The sequence below is a fragment of the Carassius carassius genome, chromosome 5 (genome assembly GCF_963082965.1).
Source record: "Carassius carassius chromosome 5, fCarCar2.1, whole genome shotgun sequence".
Classification (NCBI taxonomy): Eukaryota; Metazoa; Chordata; class Actinopteri; order Cypriniformes; family Cyprinidae; genus Carassius; species Carassius carassius.
The window spans coordinates 24561615-24580363 of NC_081759.1; the positions used below are offsets into that span (position 1 = coordinate 24561615).

The 18749-nt window shown below is 42.2% G+C and overlaps 1 protein-coding gene across 2 annotated transcripts in view; it reads right to left on the bottom strand.

Moving 5' to 3' along the window:
* Positions 1-18749, bottom strand: part of adamts3 (ADAM metallopeptidase with thrombospondin type 1 motif, 3) — a 121895-nt gene that overhangs the window by 69297 nt on the left and 33849 nt on the right. For both annotated transcript variants that reach the window (XM_059550202.1, XM_059550201.1), the window contains exon 5: positions 4283-4470. In XM_059550202.1, coding sequence (XP_059406185.1) covers positions 4283-4470 — 188 coding nt within the window. The remainder of the gene's footprint in view (positions 1-4282; positions 4471-18749) is intronic.

The following is an 18749-nucleotide window of genomic DNA, read 5'->3' on the forward strand; positions in this document are numbered from 1 at the left end:
ACTACTTTTATATGCATGTTTGGACAGCTTTTAAAAGAAGGGCAGGGGCATAGAAAGAAAAACTCTGCCTTAGAAGATCTGTGTTAATGTAGTGATTTGTTTTAGGGAGCAACACAAAATGTACCCGTGCGAATGATTAAATTGTTCACTGGCATATGAACACAGATTACCTTGACGCTCTAAATCAGCAGAGAGTGGTAAGTCTCTTACCAACTGCCCCCTCTCTTCTCCCCAGCCATCTCATGCAATTAAACAGAAGTTCTGTCTGAAGCAGAAAATTGTCCTCTTCAGGCAACAGGGCTTTAAATAAGCACGCAAGGGGACTAATCAAAGACATCTGCATGTGTGAAAGTTGTAGCAATGTTGCATTTTTATACCAAACTCACTTCCATAGCTCAAACCCACTCCAGTTTAGAGAGGAAAAATCTATGTGCATACAGAAAAATAGGTAAATGAATGAATGAATGAATGAATACAAAACTGAATCTCAGACCCACAAGAGTGGACTTCTGAGGCATAGAAGGCATTTTTGTACAGATCTTAGGACTATGGTTGGCACAAAAAAAATGTAAGTAAATAAATAAATGAATGCAACCATATCACTGATTTTATTTATTTATAAATTATGTGTTCATCACAGAATTATCTGTATGTGCAGGTATAAAACATCCAACGCTACTGACATCAGGGCAGAGATCTCTGTCCTGTGGTGTACTTATGAATGAAAGAAGAAGGGAATTGTGGGTACTATTGATGGGCCAATCATTAGTCTGGGTTTATTAAACATTATAGTGTACATTTCATCAACGCACTGGTGAAAAGGGCAGCAGGGACACCTACTGGAGAAAGGACTTCTGAAATGAGTAAACTTATTTGTAAACTTTACAAGTGTATATTTCAAATTTCATCTATATTCATGCTCAAATACAACACATTTTGTCTGTGCCTTGCTGTGTGCCACATATATATTATATATAGCTGACATTAATTCTTGCAAATTGTTCAAGCGAAACTAAGGGTTGGTTGCACTTTATCCTGTTACATTTTGCAACCAATAAAAGGGCAACATGAATACTTTAGACATAAAGAGCTTACAGGCATTGTGTGTGTCTACTTGAAGCCCATAGTATATTTGCTAAATCTCTAAAGCCTGGTGAGTGATGCTGTTTTCTATACAGATTACCCAGAGCATCTGTGGACGTGTTTCATAGCTCTCCTCAGAATTGCACCATTTACTAAATGAGGAATATGTCAATCTTGCATACATAATGGTCTTAACAAAGGAGATTCAATTTCAATGAGACATGACCACATCTGGATAATTTTACGCCTCATACAAGGTCACTCTCTTTATAGCTTAATGGCATATTTGCGTATAAGCAAACATTGACTGCTGCCATCCACATTCTGTAGTCTGGCAGAGGGCTGTTTTGTCATCAGTAAATTGTCTTGAAATGAATTCCTTAAATATGGACACTTAGGCACCTGTGCCTTCAATTTACTGTATGTCAGAGGACTGAGTCAAGAGGAGAGTTAATACATTTATGAGGAGGAAAAGAACTGATTGCTCAACAGTAAAGATGGCATCATGGTCAGAGAGTTTTGAGACAGTTGAGGGGATTTGGGGGATATAAATCTAGCAGTCCAAATGTGCTCAATATTTTGGAGTGTGTTTTCTTGGAGTTTTATAAAATATTTTTGAACAAAAATGTAAATAATTTTAATAGTATTTTTTTTATATATATTAAAAAATATTATCAATATTTATAATATTAAAATTAATATTATGGTAGCACTTTAGTATAGGGACTTCAGACTAGTTTGGGAACAGAGAACTGGTTCTTATTCAGAACTAGTTCTATTATTTTTAAAGAACTGCAATTTCTAAGTTTTGGTACCGAAAACGGTTCTGGTGCGACATGTGATCAAGTGCTGTGAGAAGCCTTGTGCTGGCATTTCCTGTAATGGATGTCACAAACCAAATAACAGAAATGCCGACCTGCCTCTTTAATTACTGAGCACAATGTTTCCAATGATGCGCACTCTACAGAGGCACCGCGACACATCCCTTCTTTAACTGCCGAACACATCATTTTCCATGACTGTACGTGAACTGGCACCTTTGAAAACTGCACGTCGTTTTGTCTGGCTGTGCATGTACCGGCAGCGCACAGCTCCTGCTGCCACTAAATTACATTATATTTGTCCCATAATGTTATTAATATACACAATGACTTCAACTTTGTCCACTAAATAAATAGACTGCTATTGTTATGTAAGTATGAGGGTTCGATTATTTAGTGTACAGTTCATTTCAATAATAATAAACAAAGTGATAGAAAATATTTATTTTCATGCATTTTAAATGTTTAAGAATGTGGAAACTAGGGGTTGCACGACTACTGATTTCTGCTAGTCGGTTTCTTATTTAAAAAAATACTCGAGTTACTCGACTACTCATGGTTCATGCTGCTGTAAATGAAAATACATGAAATAGTTCATATCAATAAACGCTTATTAATTCTTACATAGCCTTATGCATCAATAACATATGTAAATTGTCAAACTTTAAAATTATGACATTAAGTATTTAAATTTGTATGTAACAGTCAATTCAATGCGCACATAAGCAAGTCTCTTTGTGAACTTCACTAAACAAATGTGCGTTTGCCACGCAAACCAGTAAAAGATAAAGATACAAACATGTAGGCCAAATAGAAAATGTATCTGTATCTAAGTTGATTATTAGCCTACTCTTGAGAGAAAACTGGTTTGTTTTTTGAGAAACTGAGACGTACAACGCGGCTGTTTGATTGTTGAGCGTGCTGTACTTATTCCATTCATTTGTATCATATCGTAATCTAAGGTTTAAATCACTGTCTTTACAAATATTAGAACGTGTATGATGTATTATTATAGGTGATATTACTCTTGCCAAGCTCTGAATTCTAAAAGAGATGCACGCAGAGGCAACAGCAATGTGGCGTTTGATTTGCGCTCACTCATAAAGTTTACATTTATTCACTTCACACTCTATTGCGTGACTTTAGAGGTCTGTGTATAAGATTGCGCTGATCGCCTGGCTCAACTGTTATCTAGCAAACACCAGACTGTGCCAGCCTCAGCCAATTATTCAGGCAGAATTATTGCTGTTATGTTATTCGTTTTTGAAGCCATTATCCAAGCCATTCCGAATAAGGTATGCTTCGGACAGACCACTAATTATTACATTACTTATTAAAATTTTACATGCAACACAGATAAGGTCATTGGAACTGACAGCTACATCCAATATTGTAATCCTAAAATTCAAGTACTTGCAAACACTGTGCATGCATTATGGTTAATGCATGCTCGAGAAGTCGACTGTTTCCAACAGTGCCGACTAGTGGCTGAAGTAGTCGACCACTTGACTACTTGACTAGTCTATGCAAGCCCTAGTAGAAACCACTTATTGCATCACACCATCTCCTGACTGCATTATTGTTTGTTAAATAGGGGCTTTATGGAGTGTGTGTATACATGGTTATAAGACTAAGTTTATATTTCATTAATTTAGGGAAATGCACAAGTGTCTTAGCCCTCAAGGGACTATTTGGCCAACCAGCTTATTCCTGATACCAAACCCTAGTTATGAAGATCCGTATACTGTAGTATATGTTGAATTTTGAACATTTAAATTAAGTTGACAATAAGTAATAAACAGTAATCGTTCTAATAGTTGTTTAATGATTTTAATGCAACCATTAGGCAGAACCAGAAACTAGAACCGAAAATTTCTAACGATTCACAAACCTAACAGGGACCAATTCTCACTTTTAACAAGTTGTTTATTACCATTGCTATTATTAACATATTGGCTGTTTAAGTACTTATAAAGCACATATTCTGCATGACCATATTCTACATCTCTAATCCTATACCCAACACCAAAACTTAACCACAATCTTACTATAACTATAAATAAGCAGTAAATTAGCAGTATAAGAAGGCAAAAAGGAGACAAACCTCATTAGTTAATCGTTTGTTAATGGTGAGAACTGGACCTTAAAATAAAATGTGACCAATATTATTAATAACCCTGTATTATGCTTGCAATGGCCCCGTCACAGGAAAAATAAGAAGTAAAAATTTATATAAATGACTTAATTTATTTTATACATAATACTGTAAATATATAATATAAATATTATATTGTAAATAATATTGTAAAACTAGAACCCAGAAAATACATCCAATAAATCTTCCTGTTGAGCCCTGCTAAGGACGATGGGATACTCACAATGTTCATGAGGGTGAGGAGATAGTTCTGCACATGCTCTTTCCCATGGAAACGGACAACAGTATCATCTACACCAAGCAGCACCTCAATGCTGTAGTCATCGTCACCAGCGTTCCTCCGTCTCCTGACTGTCCGGTTGACTTGTTTAGCAATACTATCCAGCACCTTTGGTGCATCCAATTCAGGCTCTGCAAGAAAAAATGATTAGGCTCAACACAGCACCTTATCTTGATCATTTGGCAACAACAACATATTAAACAGAAATATGCAGAGGTGGAAAGAGTACAAAAATATTCTACTCAAGTAAAAGTACCATTACATTAATGAAATTTTACTTAAGTACAGGTAAAAGTACCAGTCTAAAAATCTACTCAAGTAAAAGTAAAAAGTAGCTCATTTAAACTTTACTCAGAGTAAAAAATACTTAGTTACATTTTAACAGTGGGAGGGAGTCAAAATGGGGCAGGCCAAGGGTGTCAAACTCAGTTCCTGGAGGGCCACAGTCCTGCACAGTTTAGATTTAACCCTAATTAAACACACCTGATCCAGCTAATCTAATCATTTAGGTTTATTTGAAAACTACATGATATGTGTGCTGGAGCAGGGTTAGAACTAAACTCTGCAGGGCTACGGCCCTCCAGGAACTGAGTTTGTCACCCCTGGGATAAGTCTATTAATCTCAAACTAGTTGTTTTTAATTAAAGGAATCAGTTATTTAGAATAATAAAACATTTGGGCTGTTACCAGGCAAATCAGTATCAACAGTATTTAATGCAGAGGAAATGCAGAAGATTCATTGGAAGTGGCATTTAGATGTATTACACTGTTTAGTGCAGGACAAGAATGCATTTAACCTGCAGTTACCAATGCATGAATAATGTTTTGATATACAAGACATAAAATGTTGAATACTCATTTGAAATGATAAGAAATTAATTATTTAAAAAAAATCAAAAGATACTTTAAATGTGAAATTAAAATGGCCAGTATGTGTCAGCAAGTCACTGTTAATAAGTGAGTCATTGCGATGGAACCGAATAATTTAAACGGTTGATTCATTCAGGAACGAAACACTGTCACGTTGCTCAGAGACGCAAAACTGTGCTTTGGTGGCTGTGTTTGGAATTATTTTCTGTTGTAGAATTAGAGCTAAAAAGGCAATATGGTGTCTAAAACGCAAGTCTCTTAATTAACTTGTTTACTGAACTGTTATATATATGTATGTATGTATATATTCATGATGATATTTGGAGGAAAAGACGGCATTCTTTGTGTGATTTTGATTTAATATATGAAATTATATAAATATGTGAATTTTCTGCCCCTATATCTTCAATTTTGTGATCATTCTAAATGCATTTAGGAGACTGAATCACACAGTGAAAGAACGCACTATAAATGCGCGCGCATATCATTAAAACAAAAATAGCACACTCCTCACCACGGTCTTTTTAGCTAATTTGTGCAAAACCTCTTGCTAAAATGTCAAAGCTTCATTTTAACCACCAATGCAACGATGCAATTATTTAGCTTACCTCTACATTCTTGCGCAGGGTTGATGTTTTGTCGAGATTTTATAAGCTGCTAGTTTGGTCTTCCTAGGCAAGTACAGCTTACACTGCATAATAGAGCATTCATATGACCAGGGGTTCACTTCATTTCCTTCGAGTTCAACTGCAGAATATGACGGGGTTTCGTTTTCAGCGGTGTCTGCACCACTAACGCCTGTTTTGTCCGTCTGCATCTTTCTTGTGATTTTAGCGCCAGTTTGCCCTCCTGCCCATTATTTACTGACGTAGTTTCCAGGGAGCGTTTTTTTTCTTTCTTTTTTTTTTCTTTTTTTTTTTTTACTCAGTAATTAATGTGTTTCAAAATGTAGCGAAGTACAATACTTCAAACAAAATATACTTAAGTAAAAGTAAAATTACAGATTAAAAAAATTACTTTAAAAAGTATTAGTACACAAAAAAGCTACTCAATTACAGTAACGCGAGTAAATGTAATTCGTTACTTTCCACCTCTGGAAATATGTCCTCTTTGCATCATGACGACCTAGTGTTTTGCAAGTTTTTTCACAAAGTGCAAGTGGATACCAGCCAAGAACCACAGAAAGCAATCCAAACAAGGGCTCTCCATGATCCAACATCAATACAGCCAATGAACCAATGTATTTTTTAAACACTGATGCTAAAATAAATATTTTAAACATGTTGCTTTCTGGCTAGCTCTGGTCTACAGTGTAGGGATTGTGAGAAACATTCCTCAGCACCTACATCCCGTCATGAGACACGCATTCTTGTGTGGCCCAAATCCCAGAAGAGTAAACATCGTCTCTAAAGTTCCACTTCAAAAATCACAGGGCTTCCCCTCACTCTCAGACATGCTGTGTGTCCCTTTGCAGGTTCCCCGGTCCATAGCATCTCCATGCACACCCTCATTTTCCTGAGGGGCTGCCATTCACAAATGGCAAAGTGAGGATAGCACACACATGGCAAACCTGTCTAACCCGCTGGCCTCAATTCTAAAAATTACTTTTGATGGCAAATGAGACCATCCAGATCACCAGTGGAAATCTACCATGTCTAGACTGCAAAATGGAGCCTTTGCAAATAAAAGTGCAAGGTTATAAGAGATTTGCAAAGATAAGTAAATAAAGACATAATTTTCATTTTTGGGTGAACTATCCATTTAAGGATATTAGGGGTGTGCACGGATAGTCGAACATTTGAATATTCGTTCTGCTCTAATTATTCGATAAATAAAAATGATATTCGAATTTCGCTATATTTTTGCTTGCCATAAAAAGAAAAAGAAAAAGAAGTCCACAATAAAACCTCACTTGATGTGATTCTCCACGGTATATTTGAAGATGTATGCAAGCAAAAAATAATGAAAGAATGAATAATAACTGCGGTCTTCTACAGTACTTCAAATATGCCGTGGACAATCACAGAAAGTGACCGAATTCAAAAATATTGTTGCAGCATCTCTCAAGCAACGAATAAACACCGCTTACTTGGAGAATGCAGTGAAAACTCCTCTTCTCGCGTCCGCCTTAGACCCTCGGCACAAACATCTCAGGTTTCTCAATGAAAACATGAGAGAAGTAAGAAAAAAAAACTTTTTTGAACATTATCAGAACATTTTCCTTGATGCGAGTGGTGTAGATCAGTGGTTCCCAAACTTTTCCATTCCACGACCCACCTAGACAAGTGTAATATATTTCACGACCCACCAAAATATTAAAAAAAAAAAAAAAACAACGAGTGAAATTACTTTAAACCTAATCTTACTTAAAATTTTTATGACAGAAATTAAGTATTTAAGAAAAATAACCATTTTATTTTAGAGTACAACTGAAAATTTCACTACAAATTTACAAGTTTTAATTTTTGTTTACTGGCGTTAAAATATGTAGTGTCCATAAAAACGTGAAGCAGGCTCACTCCAGTGAAGTGTGATCTGCGCTGCTGTGTTTTGTTGCATTCATGATCCTTCCGTGTGTGTCGGCGAGAACGGAGCACAATCCAACACTTTTTTAGAAAAGCATAAGAAGCAAAGCAGAACTATCTAAAACAGTTTGGAGATTAAAATAATTGTGAAATAGGTAAAAAAAGACCGATTGAACCTTTTAATGACATTGCTCTGAGACCTTCAAAACACGCAACGCACACGGACTTAATTGCAATTTGAAAATCACACTAAGGATATTGCAGTTCATTATTAATGTTGGTGGGCTATATCGTTGTGATGAGTGGGTTCCCAGTTCCCGCCTCCTTCTTCCTGTGATTGTGAAGATTTTAATGTTTTACACTGGTGCCGAAGCCAGGGAGGAAGGAGGGGCGCGCTGCCGAAGATCCTTCGCCGCTGGGGTGAATCCGCAGTGCCATCGAGCAGGGCGAAGGAGTCTGCCGCCGAGGGTGCTCGATGTGGTGGGCTGGAGTGAGTTGCCGGGGGGGGGCGAACTCACTCCAGCCCACCGCCTCGATGACTCCTTCGTGGAAAGAGGTGGGAACCGGCGGACAATCAAACAAAGTTTTAATAACCAAATAAACACAAAACAGCGCGACAGCCCCTCTCGGATGACTGCCGTGCACAAATAAAAAACAAACACAAAATAAAACCCAGGCCTGGTCCTCTCTCGTCCTTCACTGTCATCGCTCCTCTTTTGTATCTTTCCGATCTCCTCCGTGGTTCTTGAGACCGGTGAGTGTTGCTCATTTCCCAATCACTCCACCGGCCTAGCTCTGTTCCCATGGCACTAGGCCCCGCCCCACTCGTCACATTCGTGCAGCCCTAGACTGAACTGTGTTAGTGTCTGTGTGTCATTGAAACGCAAAATTAGCTGCAGCCAAGTGACTTTGTGCGACCCACCTTGTTCCATTCCGTGACCCACGAGTGGGTCGCGACCCACAGTTTGAAAACCCCTGGTGTAGATGCAACTGCCGCCACCAACAATGAAGAGGATGCAATGCCAACTCATCGGAAAAGGCTGAGCCAGTTCTTCAGCGATGATTACAGAGAGTCCAGCCGAGACGAGTGGGAACAGTTCTTGCTGGAGCCATGTATTCCACCAGTTGAGGATCCCATTCAGTGGTGAAACGAAAACACGAAGCGCTTCACAAAACTTATTCGTTTAGCACTGTCAGGAGAAAGCAGGCAGGATTCAGATGCGGGTAAACTCAAGGCTTTATTCACAAAGCGGAGACAGAGAAGATGAGTCACGTTTCACAGGTTTCACTCGCAGTGACAGGATGAACAGCAGATGAGTCACGTTTCACAGGCTTAACTCGCAGTGACAGGATGACAGCTGGAAGCTACTAGGAGCTCTGGGCTTGTAAGAACTAGGGCAGAGAAATCAGCTAAACACACTGGAGCCTGAGGACAAGACATGACAGGGTGAGTACAAAGAGCTGCTAGAAGATCGGAGCTATTGGTACGAATAACAACAGTCTGACAATAGATAGAGAAACACAGGGAATAAAAAAAGGGGAAAAATTAGAAGGACATAGAGAACAGGTGGCAAGCAATTAAGGTTAACAACGGGGAAACAAGGGAGGCGGGGAAAACACAAACAGGCAGACGCGGTGAGCTGTCAAACCATCCCAACACACACACACCCACACCAAAAAGACAGGTGATTAGCCCCGAGACCCGACAGTACCCCCCCTCCCAGGAGCGCCCCCTGGCGCTCTAGGAAGGGGCCTACCTCGATGCCGCCGGAAGTCCTCAATCAACGAGCGGTCCAGAATGTCCCGGGACGACACCCAACACCCCTCATCTGGACCATACCCCTCCCAGTCCACAAGATACTGAAACCCCCTGCCGCGGCGCCGCTCATCGAGTAATCTCTTAACCGTATAGGTAGGAGATCCATCCACAAGTTGAGGGGGTGGGGGGGTGGGGCGACTGCAAGCAGGATTAAGGGGGGAAGAGAACACAGGCTTGACCCTGGAAACATGAAACACCGGGGAGGGAGCTTGAGCCTGATCGCCACCGGACTAACCACCTTGGTGATGCGGAATGGCCCAATGAATCTGGGTGCCAGCTTATGAGAAGGCGCCCGGAGAGGCAGATCCTTGGTAGAGAGCCAAACCCGGAGAGGACCGGCGACGATCAGCTGCAGCCTTGGTTCTGCCAGAGGTTTGGACCAAAATCCTCCTGACTTTCTCCCAGGTGCGACGGCAGCGCTGGACGAAAGCCAGGGCGGATGGAACCGCTGCGTTGGGTTCCTGTGATGGGAACAGAGGTGGATTATAACCAACAGCACACTCAAAAGGGGACATACCTGACGCGGCCGCAGGAAGGGTGTTATGAGCGTATTCTGCCCAGGAGAGCTGTTGACACCAGGAACTCGGATTGTTGGATGCTAGACAGCGGAGCATTCTTCCTAGATCCTGGTTGGCCCGCTCACACTGCCCATTGGTCTGAGGATGAAAACCAGAAGACAGACTTGCAGAGGCCCCAATCTGTCTACAAAATTCCCTCCAGAACCGGGAGACGAACTGGGGACCCCTATCTGAAACCACATCTACCGGTAACCCGTGGAGATGGAAGACGTGATCCACCACCGGTTGGGCGGTCTCCCGGGCGGAGGGCAGCTTGGGCAGGGGAATAAAATGAACCGCTTTGGAAAAGTGATCCACCACCGTGAGAACTACAGTGTTTCCCTTCGACGGAGGAAGCCCAGAGACGAAATCAAGGGTAATATGTGACCAAGGACGGGAAGTAATAGGGAGAGGATGCACCGAACAGGCGAGAGAGGGCATCGGGCTTGGTGTTCTTAGATCCCGGCCGGTACGAGAGGGTGAAGTTGAATCTGGCAAAGAAGAGCGCCCAGCGGGCCTGACGCGAGCTCAGCCTCTTGGCCGAACAGATGTATTCTAGGTTCTTGTGATCCGTCCAGACCAAGAAGGGCTGCGCTGACCCCTCCAACCAATGACGCCACTCACCCAACGCCAATCGCACCGCCAGCAGCTCTCTGTTGCCGATGTCATAGTTACGTTCTGCAGGGCTGAGACGACGAGAGAAGAATGCACAAGGATGAACCTTCCCATCATGGAGGGAACGCTGAGATAGAACTGCGCCAACCCCAACGTCCGAAGCATCAACCTCGACAATGAACTGGGCCTCTGGATCTGGAACCATCAGAACAGGTGCAGAGACAAAACGGGACTTTAAAATGTCAAAGGCTACCTGCGCTTCCCGGTTCCACCTGAAGGACACCTTAGTGGAGGTTAAGGCTGTCAGCGGTGCAGCGATCTGACCAAAATTCCGGATGTATCGCCGGTAGAAGTTGGCAAAACCCAGGAAACGCTGCAGAGCCTTCCGGGAGTCAGGGACCGGCCACTGGGCAACAGCTTCAATCTTAGCGGGATCAGGCTTGATCCCCTCCGTAGAAATAATGTGGCCAAGGAACGTAACTGACTCAGCGTGGAATTCGCACTTCTCCTCCTTGACAAACAACTGGTTCTCTAGTAACCGCTGGAGAACCCGTCTGACATGCTGGGTGTGTAATTGGAGAGAAGAGGAGAAAATCAAAATATCATCCAAATACACAAAAACAAATTGATTAAACATGTCACCCAACACGCTGTTGACGAGTCCCTGGAAAACGGCTGGAGCATTGGTAAGACCAAACGGAAGAACCAAGTACTCGTAGTGTCTCGAAGGGGTGTTAAATGCCGTCTTCCACTCATCCCCCTCCCGAATGCGCACCAAGTGGTAGGCGTTGCGCAGGTCTAACTTGGTGAAGACCCGAGCTCCCTGCAATAATTCAAAAGCAGAAGACATTAAAGGTAGGGGGTACCTGTTCTTGATAGTAATGTCATTCAAACCTCTGTAATCAATACAGGGGCGCAGGGAGTCGTCCTTCTTCTGAACAAAGAAAAACCCTGCACCAGCGGGAGAGGAGGAATGGCGGATGAGCCCAGCCTGAAGTGACTCACGTATGTACTTGTCCATGGCCTCTCTTTCAGGACCTGAAAGGGAATATAAACGACCCTTAGGCGGAGAAGAGCCCGGGAGGAGATCAATGGCACAGTCGTAGGGGCGATGCGGAAGTAGCGAGGTGGCCCGGGCCTTACTGAAGGCCGCCCGAAGATCACGGTACTCTGCCGGAACACCAGTCAGGTCAGAGGGATCATCCTGAGGAACACAAGACACAGAGACAGGACGAAAAACAGCACCCAAACATGACACGTGACAAGACTGACTCCAGGCTAAAACAGAATTACCGACCCAATCAATGTGGGGATTGTGCTTGTGCAACCATGGGTGTCCCAGAACTAAAGGAGCCTTAGGGGAATCAATAATAAAAAGTGCAATCTGCTCATGATGGCTGCCAGCAATCTGAAGATCAATCATGGGAGTGACGTGGGTGATTGTGGTAAGGGGACGGCCAGCTAATGACCATGCTGATACGGGACTAACCAAAGGAAGAAGCGGTATTCTCCAACGTTGAGCAGAGGCAGCATCAAGGAAGTTCCCCTCAGCCCCTGAGTCCACAAGGGCGAGTCCAGTGTGTGAATGACTCTGGAAGGAGAGTTAGAACGGCAGCTGAGTGCGTGTTGCAGGAGAGCTTGAGCTCAGAACCGTGCCCACCAGGACTCTCCGCCTCACTGGTGGACCCTGGCCCTTTAACGGGCACTGAAGGGCGAAGTGGCCTCCCTTGCCGCAGTATAGACACGCCCCCCGACGACAGACGCTCCTGCTTCTGCCGTGGTGTAAGCCGTAGACGACCCAACTGCATGGGCTCCTCCTCCGAGGGCTGTCGGCTGGCTTAACTGGCTGAAGAGGACTCTAGGTGGCGCCACGGGGCGGGTGTTTGCCGTTGTTCGCGGCGCCGGCTGAGATGACCCTCAATACGGAGCGCGAGATTAATGAGTTGATCCAATTCCCGCGGGAGCTCTATGGCCGCGAGTTCATCAGAAATGGCGAAATCCAACCCTTCAAGAAAACGAGCGCGCAGCGCGCTCTCATTCCAGCCACATGCCGCAGCTAGAGTCTGGAACTGGATGGCATAATCAGTGACGGAGCTCCTCCCCTGAAACAGTCGTGATAACTGGGCCGCCGCCTCGTCCCCCTGAGCAGAGCGATCAAACAATTTGGCCATCTCTTGACTAAAATCCGCGAAGGTGGCACAACAGGAAGCCCGCGATCTCCATACGGCGATTCCCCATTCGCGGGCACGGCCCGAGAGGAGTGTAAGGACGTAAGCCACCTTGGTCTCTTCATTTGCGTAACGCCGGGGCTGCAGAGAAAACACCAGCGAGCATTGGGAGGGAAACGCTTGACAGGCGTTAGGATCGCCATCGTAGACCGGCGGGTTGTTGGCATGGGGCTCGGACTCGTGTGACATACCGGTGTGAGGAACGGGCCCCCAGCTCGTTGCCTCTCGCTGAAGATCGTCCACCCGTGTGAGGAGTTCGGAGACACGGGCACTGAGAACGTCCACATCCAGCGCGGTGGTGTTGAGCTGGGTGGCATGCTGCCCTATCAACATTCCCTGTTGAACGAGAGCCGAGCGAAGCGGATCAGATCCCGCTGAATCCAGGTCAGGATTATCTGGTCAGACTGTTCTGTCAGGAGAAAGCAGGCTGGATTCAGATGTGGGTAAACTCAAGGCTTTATTCACAAAGTGGAGACAGAGAAGATGAGTCACGTTTCACAGGTTTCACTCGCAGTGACAGGATGAACAGCAGATGAGTCACGTTTCACAGGCTTAACTCGCAGTGACAGGATGACAGCTGGAAGCTACTAGGAGCTCTGGGCTTGTAAGAACTAGGGCAGAGAAATCAGCTAAACACACTGGAGCCTGAGGACAAGACACGACAGGGTGAGTACAAAGAGTTGCTAGAAGATCGGAGCTATTGGTACGAATAACAACAGTCTGACAATAGACAGAGAAACACAGGGAATAATAAAGGGGAAAAATTAGAAGGACATAGAGAACAGGTGGCGAGCAATTAAGGTTAACAACGGGGAAACAAGGGAGGCAGGGAAAACACAAACAGGCAGACGCGGTGAGCTGTCAAACCATCCCAACACACACACACCCACACCAAAAAGACAGGTGATTAGCCCCGAGACCAGACAAGCACACTGTTAGTTGTGAGTCCCGCCAACGTCTGTGCCGTCAGAGCACGTTTTCTCTGCAGCCAGCCTTATTGTTAACAGACTAAGGAGCTGACTTTCCCCCGATCATGTTTAGCCTACATGCCTGTGTTTCTTAACAAGAACATGTAAAACAATAGAAAAAAGATTTGCTGACAGTTTAAAAGTTTCAAAGTTAAGTGTAGGCTACGTTCTATAGCCTAATTGCTGCAGGCTGCTTTATTTACGTTTTTTTCTTTGTTCACCTTTTTTTTTTTGCTTTTAATCTGTACTTTTGTTTGTTTGTACGCATTGTTAAAGGTTTTCAGCTACAAAACACGATGTGTAATGTTCAAGCTTATTGTGTGTAAGCTTGTTCAAAAATGACTGAAACAATAAGTGTTGCTGAAAAATAACGTCTGTCTCATAAAACTTAATTTAAATAAACGAATATTCGAATATTCGTTTTTTGTGAACTCAAATATTCGAATGTGATATTTGCGGAAAACGCCCATCCCTAAAGGATAACCAAAAATGAAAATTCTGTGATTAATTTCTCATCTTCCTCATGTTCCAAATACGTAAGACCTTCCTTCAAGTTCAGAACACAATTTAAGATATTTTTGATGAAATCCAAGAGCTTTCTGACTGTCCATGACATCACCCGGGGCGGCAGTGGCTCAGTGGTTCATGTAGGTTGTCTACAAACCAGAAGGTTGGTGGTTCAATCCCCGGCTCCACCTGACCAAGTGTCGAGGTGTCCTTGAGCAAGACACCTAACCCCAGCTGCTCCCGACGAGCTGGATGGCGCCTTGAATGGCAGACACCGCAGTCGGTGTGTGAATGTTAGTGTGAATGGGTGAATGTGAGGCAAAATTGTAAAGCGCTTTGGATGGCCATGTGGCCTGTTGAAAGCGCTATATAAATGCAGTCCATTTACCATTTACCATCAGTAGTTCAGTAGTTGTACATCAGAATGCTGGCTCCTGCATCAGCAGCATCACACTCATGTGGTACTCTTGTGAATGCACACTGACTGACACAAAAAAATGTTTTAATAAAGTTGTTATTTTTGTTTGCTTTGCACACAAAAAGTTTTCTCATAGCTCAATAAAATCACCTACCAACTACCACATTCAAGGTCCATAAAGGTAGTAAGGACATCGTTAAAACAGTCCATGTGATGACTATTTTAACAATGTCTTTATTACCTTTCTAGACCTTGAAGGTAGTAAGTGCATTGCTGTCTATGCAGTGTCAGAAAGCTCTCGGATTTCATCAAAATATTTTAATTTGTGTTCTGAAGATGAACAAAGGTTTGCAACGACCATAAAAAAGATCTTCAAACGTACAAATTTCAAAGTCCACTCCAAAGGGAGATATTTAGTTAAAAAAAAATCCCTTTTCAAGAACTACATCGAACAGCTCGTTTGGACTACAGCGTTTGTTTTCTGGGTTTTGTGATATCACAAAGAGGCTTATTAGAATATAAAAAAAAAATTGCGCCTACAGTAATTCGAATGGTTGGGGGGTGGGGAGGGGTGATGTCGTGGTTAAAACATCAGGCAAGACGATGACGAAGAAGTGCTGTTGTAACCTCAAGTTTTTGCTAGTTATTACACATGCACCTGAATGATTATGTATGTTACAATTATGAAAACATTTTTATAATAAATTGCTGACAATACAATACTGGACAATATAGTAATCTGCAGAATTTACACTTCAATTATAAGATTACCCATACATTGAGTGTGGGTCTTTTTACATCACTGTATTTCTGAAGGAAACTGACTCTCTTCAGAAAATTATTATTATTTTTTTTTAAGCAGAGCACTGCTGTGTGTACAGCGGTCACCAGGGAAACCTTGATCTGCACCACTCCAACAGCGACTACTGCTGGCAGAGAATGAGTTTGCATACATATGCTGCCTGGGAAACACTCGACTATGGTATAAATAAATTAAACTTTATAACATTGAAATTTTAAAGTTTCACTGCAATTCATGTGCACTTATTTGTACATAGTAAATGCAGTTATTTTTAAGTGGTTGTTTATATCCTATCTAAAAGGTGATTTAGCCAAAAAGCAGCCGGAGCAGACAGAGGTACATGCTGCTTTGGCAAGTGATTTGGCAGTACTGAAACACTGTCTAAACTATTCGCCAATCACAACGCACTGGGACAGCTGTCCAATCACATCACATCTAGTTTTTCGGAAGGTGGGCCTTCATCAAACCCGGAACTAACAACAACCAAAGTTAAAGGAAGGTCCCCACCATGACAAAAAACAAATGAGTGTGTGTGCTTGTGTTCACCTCCACTCTTATCTCATTTCAATTCTTCGCTCGTAAAACACAACCCATGACTGTGGGTTAGCCTTGCCAGCCTTGCTCTGAACAATAAAAACCCAGGAGGCTGTAGACTGCTGTGAAGGAGAAACTGGATGCAAACATGGCATCTATTAAAACGATGACACAAAGAAACGTACGGAGCACCTTGAGTTTTAACACTTTGGTTATACCTTCTTTTAATGCTACACACAATTACCACATGGCCTCCCCATATTTCTCCCAGAGCAAAAGTCTACTTAAAAGATAAATATACATAAAAGCACAATTTTGCATGATTACATGTATACTATTTTTAATGTAAAATTGCATGTGCTGTCATGATGAAAGCATTCCTAGTGGGACAAAATGAACTAACTGAATTGACAGTTTCCTTTATCATCATGAAATCTGCTTTCTCTGACGTTATTTGTTAAACAAATTGGGCATGCTAAAACCACCTAGGTATCCAATTACATTTTTAAACAACGATATAAAATGCTTTAATGCAGTATATCTTGACAATAGCAGTGTGACTGGATTTCACAGCTTTTTCCTCTTCTGTCTCGGTTTAGAATATAGGGCCCTCTGCTCTCCTCACAGAAAACTTGTGTAAAGATTAATGACCATCATTTTCTTTCATGGTTTAAGGTGTTTTTCCTTCCCTGGAAGCATGAACAATAAGCAGGCAACAGTGTGCTAACAACAAACAGCATCAGGATCAAAAGATGCTGCAGGAGCCAGTTTTGGTGGAATTCTTCCACTTGGTGCTCATGGATAACACCACTAGCTGTGATCTAATGTGCTGGGAGCTACTTTAACTTTTTGTTAGGACATAATACAACTCTTATAAACGAGAGTGGCTGAGTTAGCAAACGTCACCCCACCTAAAGCAGAGTACGACAGGGGGCTTACTGTATGAAGGCTTCAAGAACACGCTTGTTGGCATTATTTGAGACTGTCAAGTTAGCTTTAACTTGTAATTGTGAATATAAATATCTTCTGGTGATCTTAATTAATTCTTATTTTTGTCTATTTGTTCAAAGGGTCCTCATGCATTAACAAAAGAGCTTATATCCATTATGCTGAAAAGTCTCATAAGACATCAGATAAAACAGAAACTACTCTTCAGCTATCAAATACTCAGAACCAATTAAGACAAGAGAGAAAATTATTTTCTTTAACCCACTGAGACTTGATGCCATCTGTGATATCTATTCTTAATGGTTCTGTAGTTCAGAATCAATAGGAACAGAATGTCCAAACATGTCTATGACTATAAAAATACTGTATGAAATTTATGCTCACAACTGTTAATAAAATGCATGCAGTTGGCCAACTGTTGATCATACTGTACACTGGGCTAGTAAATTCATTCTGGCTGTTCAATAACTCAAGGCTTTTCAATGCATGGAAACCCTGGGCTGTCATGTTTTATAATGAGGTATGATTTGTAGTTTTGGCCTCACACGTCTCCAACTGAAAATTTCCAATTTGACAGCATAATTAATGAACAATAGACAGTCACAGCACAGCCCTACTCCAGTCTTCAGTGTCACATGATCCTTCAGAAATAATTCTAATATACTGATTTGTGTTACAAAGTGTGGTTCTTTTTTCATGAGTGCATTTATTTGAAATAGAAATGTTAAATATAAATGTTTTTACTGTCACTTTTAATCAATTGGATGCATTCTTGTCGAATCAGTTTCAATTTCTTAAGAAACGGAAAGGCTTGATGAACTGAGAAACTAAAATCCCCTTTATCTTTTGACATAATAGAGGTCACTGTACTATAAAAACAAAACAACACCTTGTGGAATGTACGACTCTATGATGTAATAGTGTGTCTAAACACCACCTCCACAGAAGAAGATCAATGCCTGCTTCTACATTGCTGCCTCTTTAACCCTGCCCACCAATTTGCCCATGTAGTGTTTATGAGAGAGGCGAATGAGCAAGTCTATGCAGAAACCAAATGATAAAGTTGCTCCAAAGACAACGCTGAGCAGTGCCAAGTTGTGGATTTTTGCATTGCCTTTAACAGCACGCCCTTCTGTTTCAGACGCGCTGCACGGATGCACTGTTTTCGTTCAAATCAAAGTTTAAATACACGTAGAAAACATATCCTTGTGTCGCGGCTTACACAGAATAGCGTACACTGCTTGCGTTCTGCAGATATTCTCCAAAATGGCGCTACGGCAATGCAGAGACACACAAAGGAGACAAATTGTTGAATAAAGTCATTATTTTTATTTTCTTCACTTACAAAAAGTATTATTGTTGCTTCATAGAATTATGGTTGAACCATTGATGGCAGATGGACTGTTCTGACGATGTCTTTCATACTTTTATGGACCTTGACAGTGTAAGCCATATCACACTGCAGCCCAAGACTGGTTGCCCACTGAAGCTAAGCAGGGCTGAGTCTGGTCAGTACCTGGATGGGAGACATCCTGGGAAAACTAGGTTGATGCTCTAAGAGGGGTTAGTGAGGCCAGCAGGGGGTGCTCACCCTGTGGTTTGTGTGGGTCATAACGCCA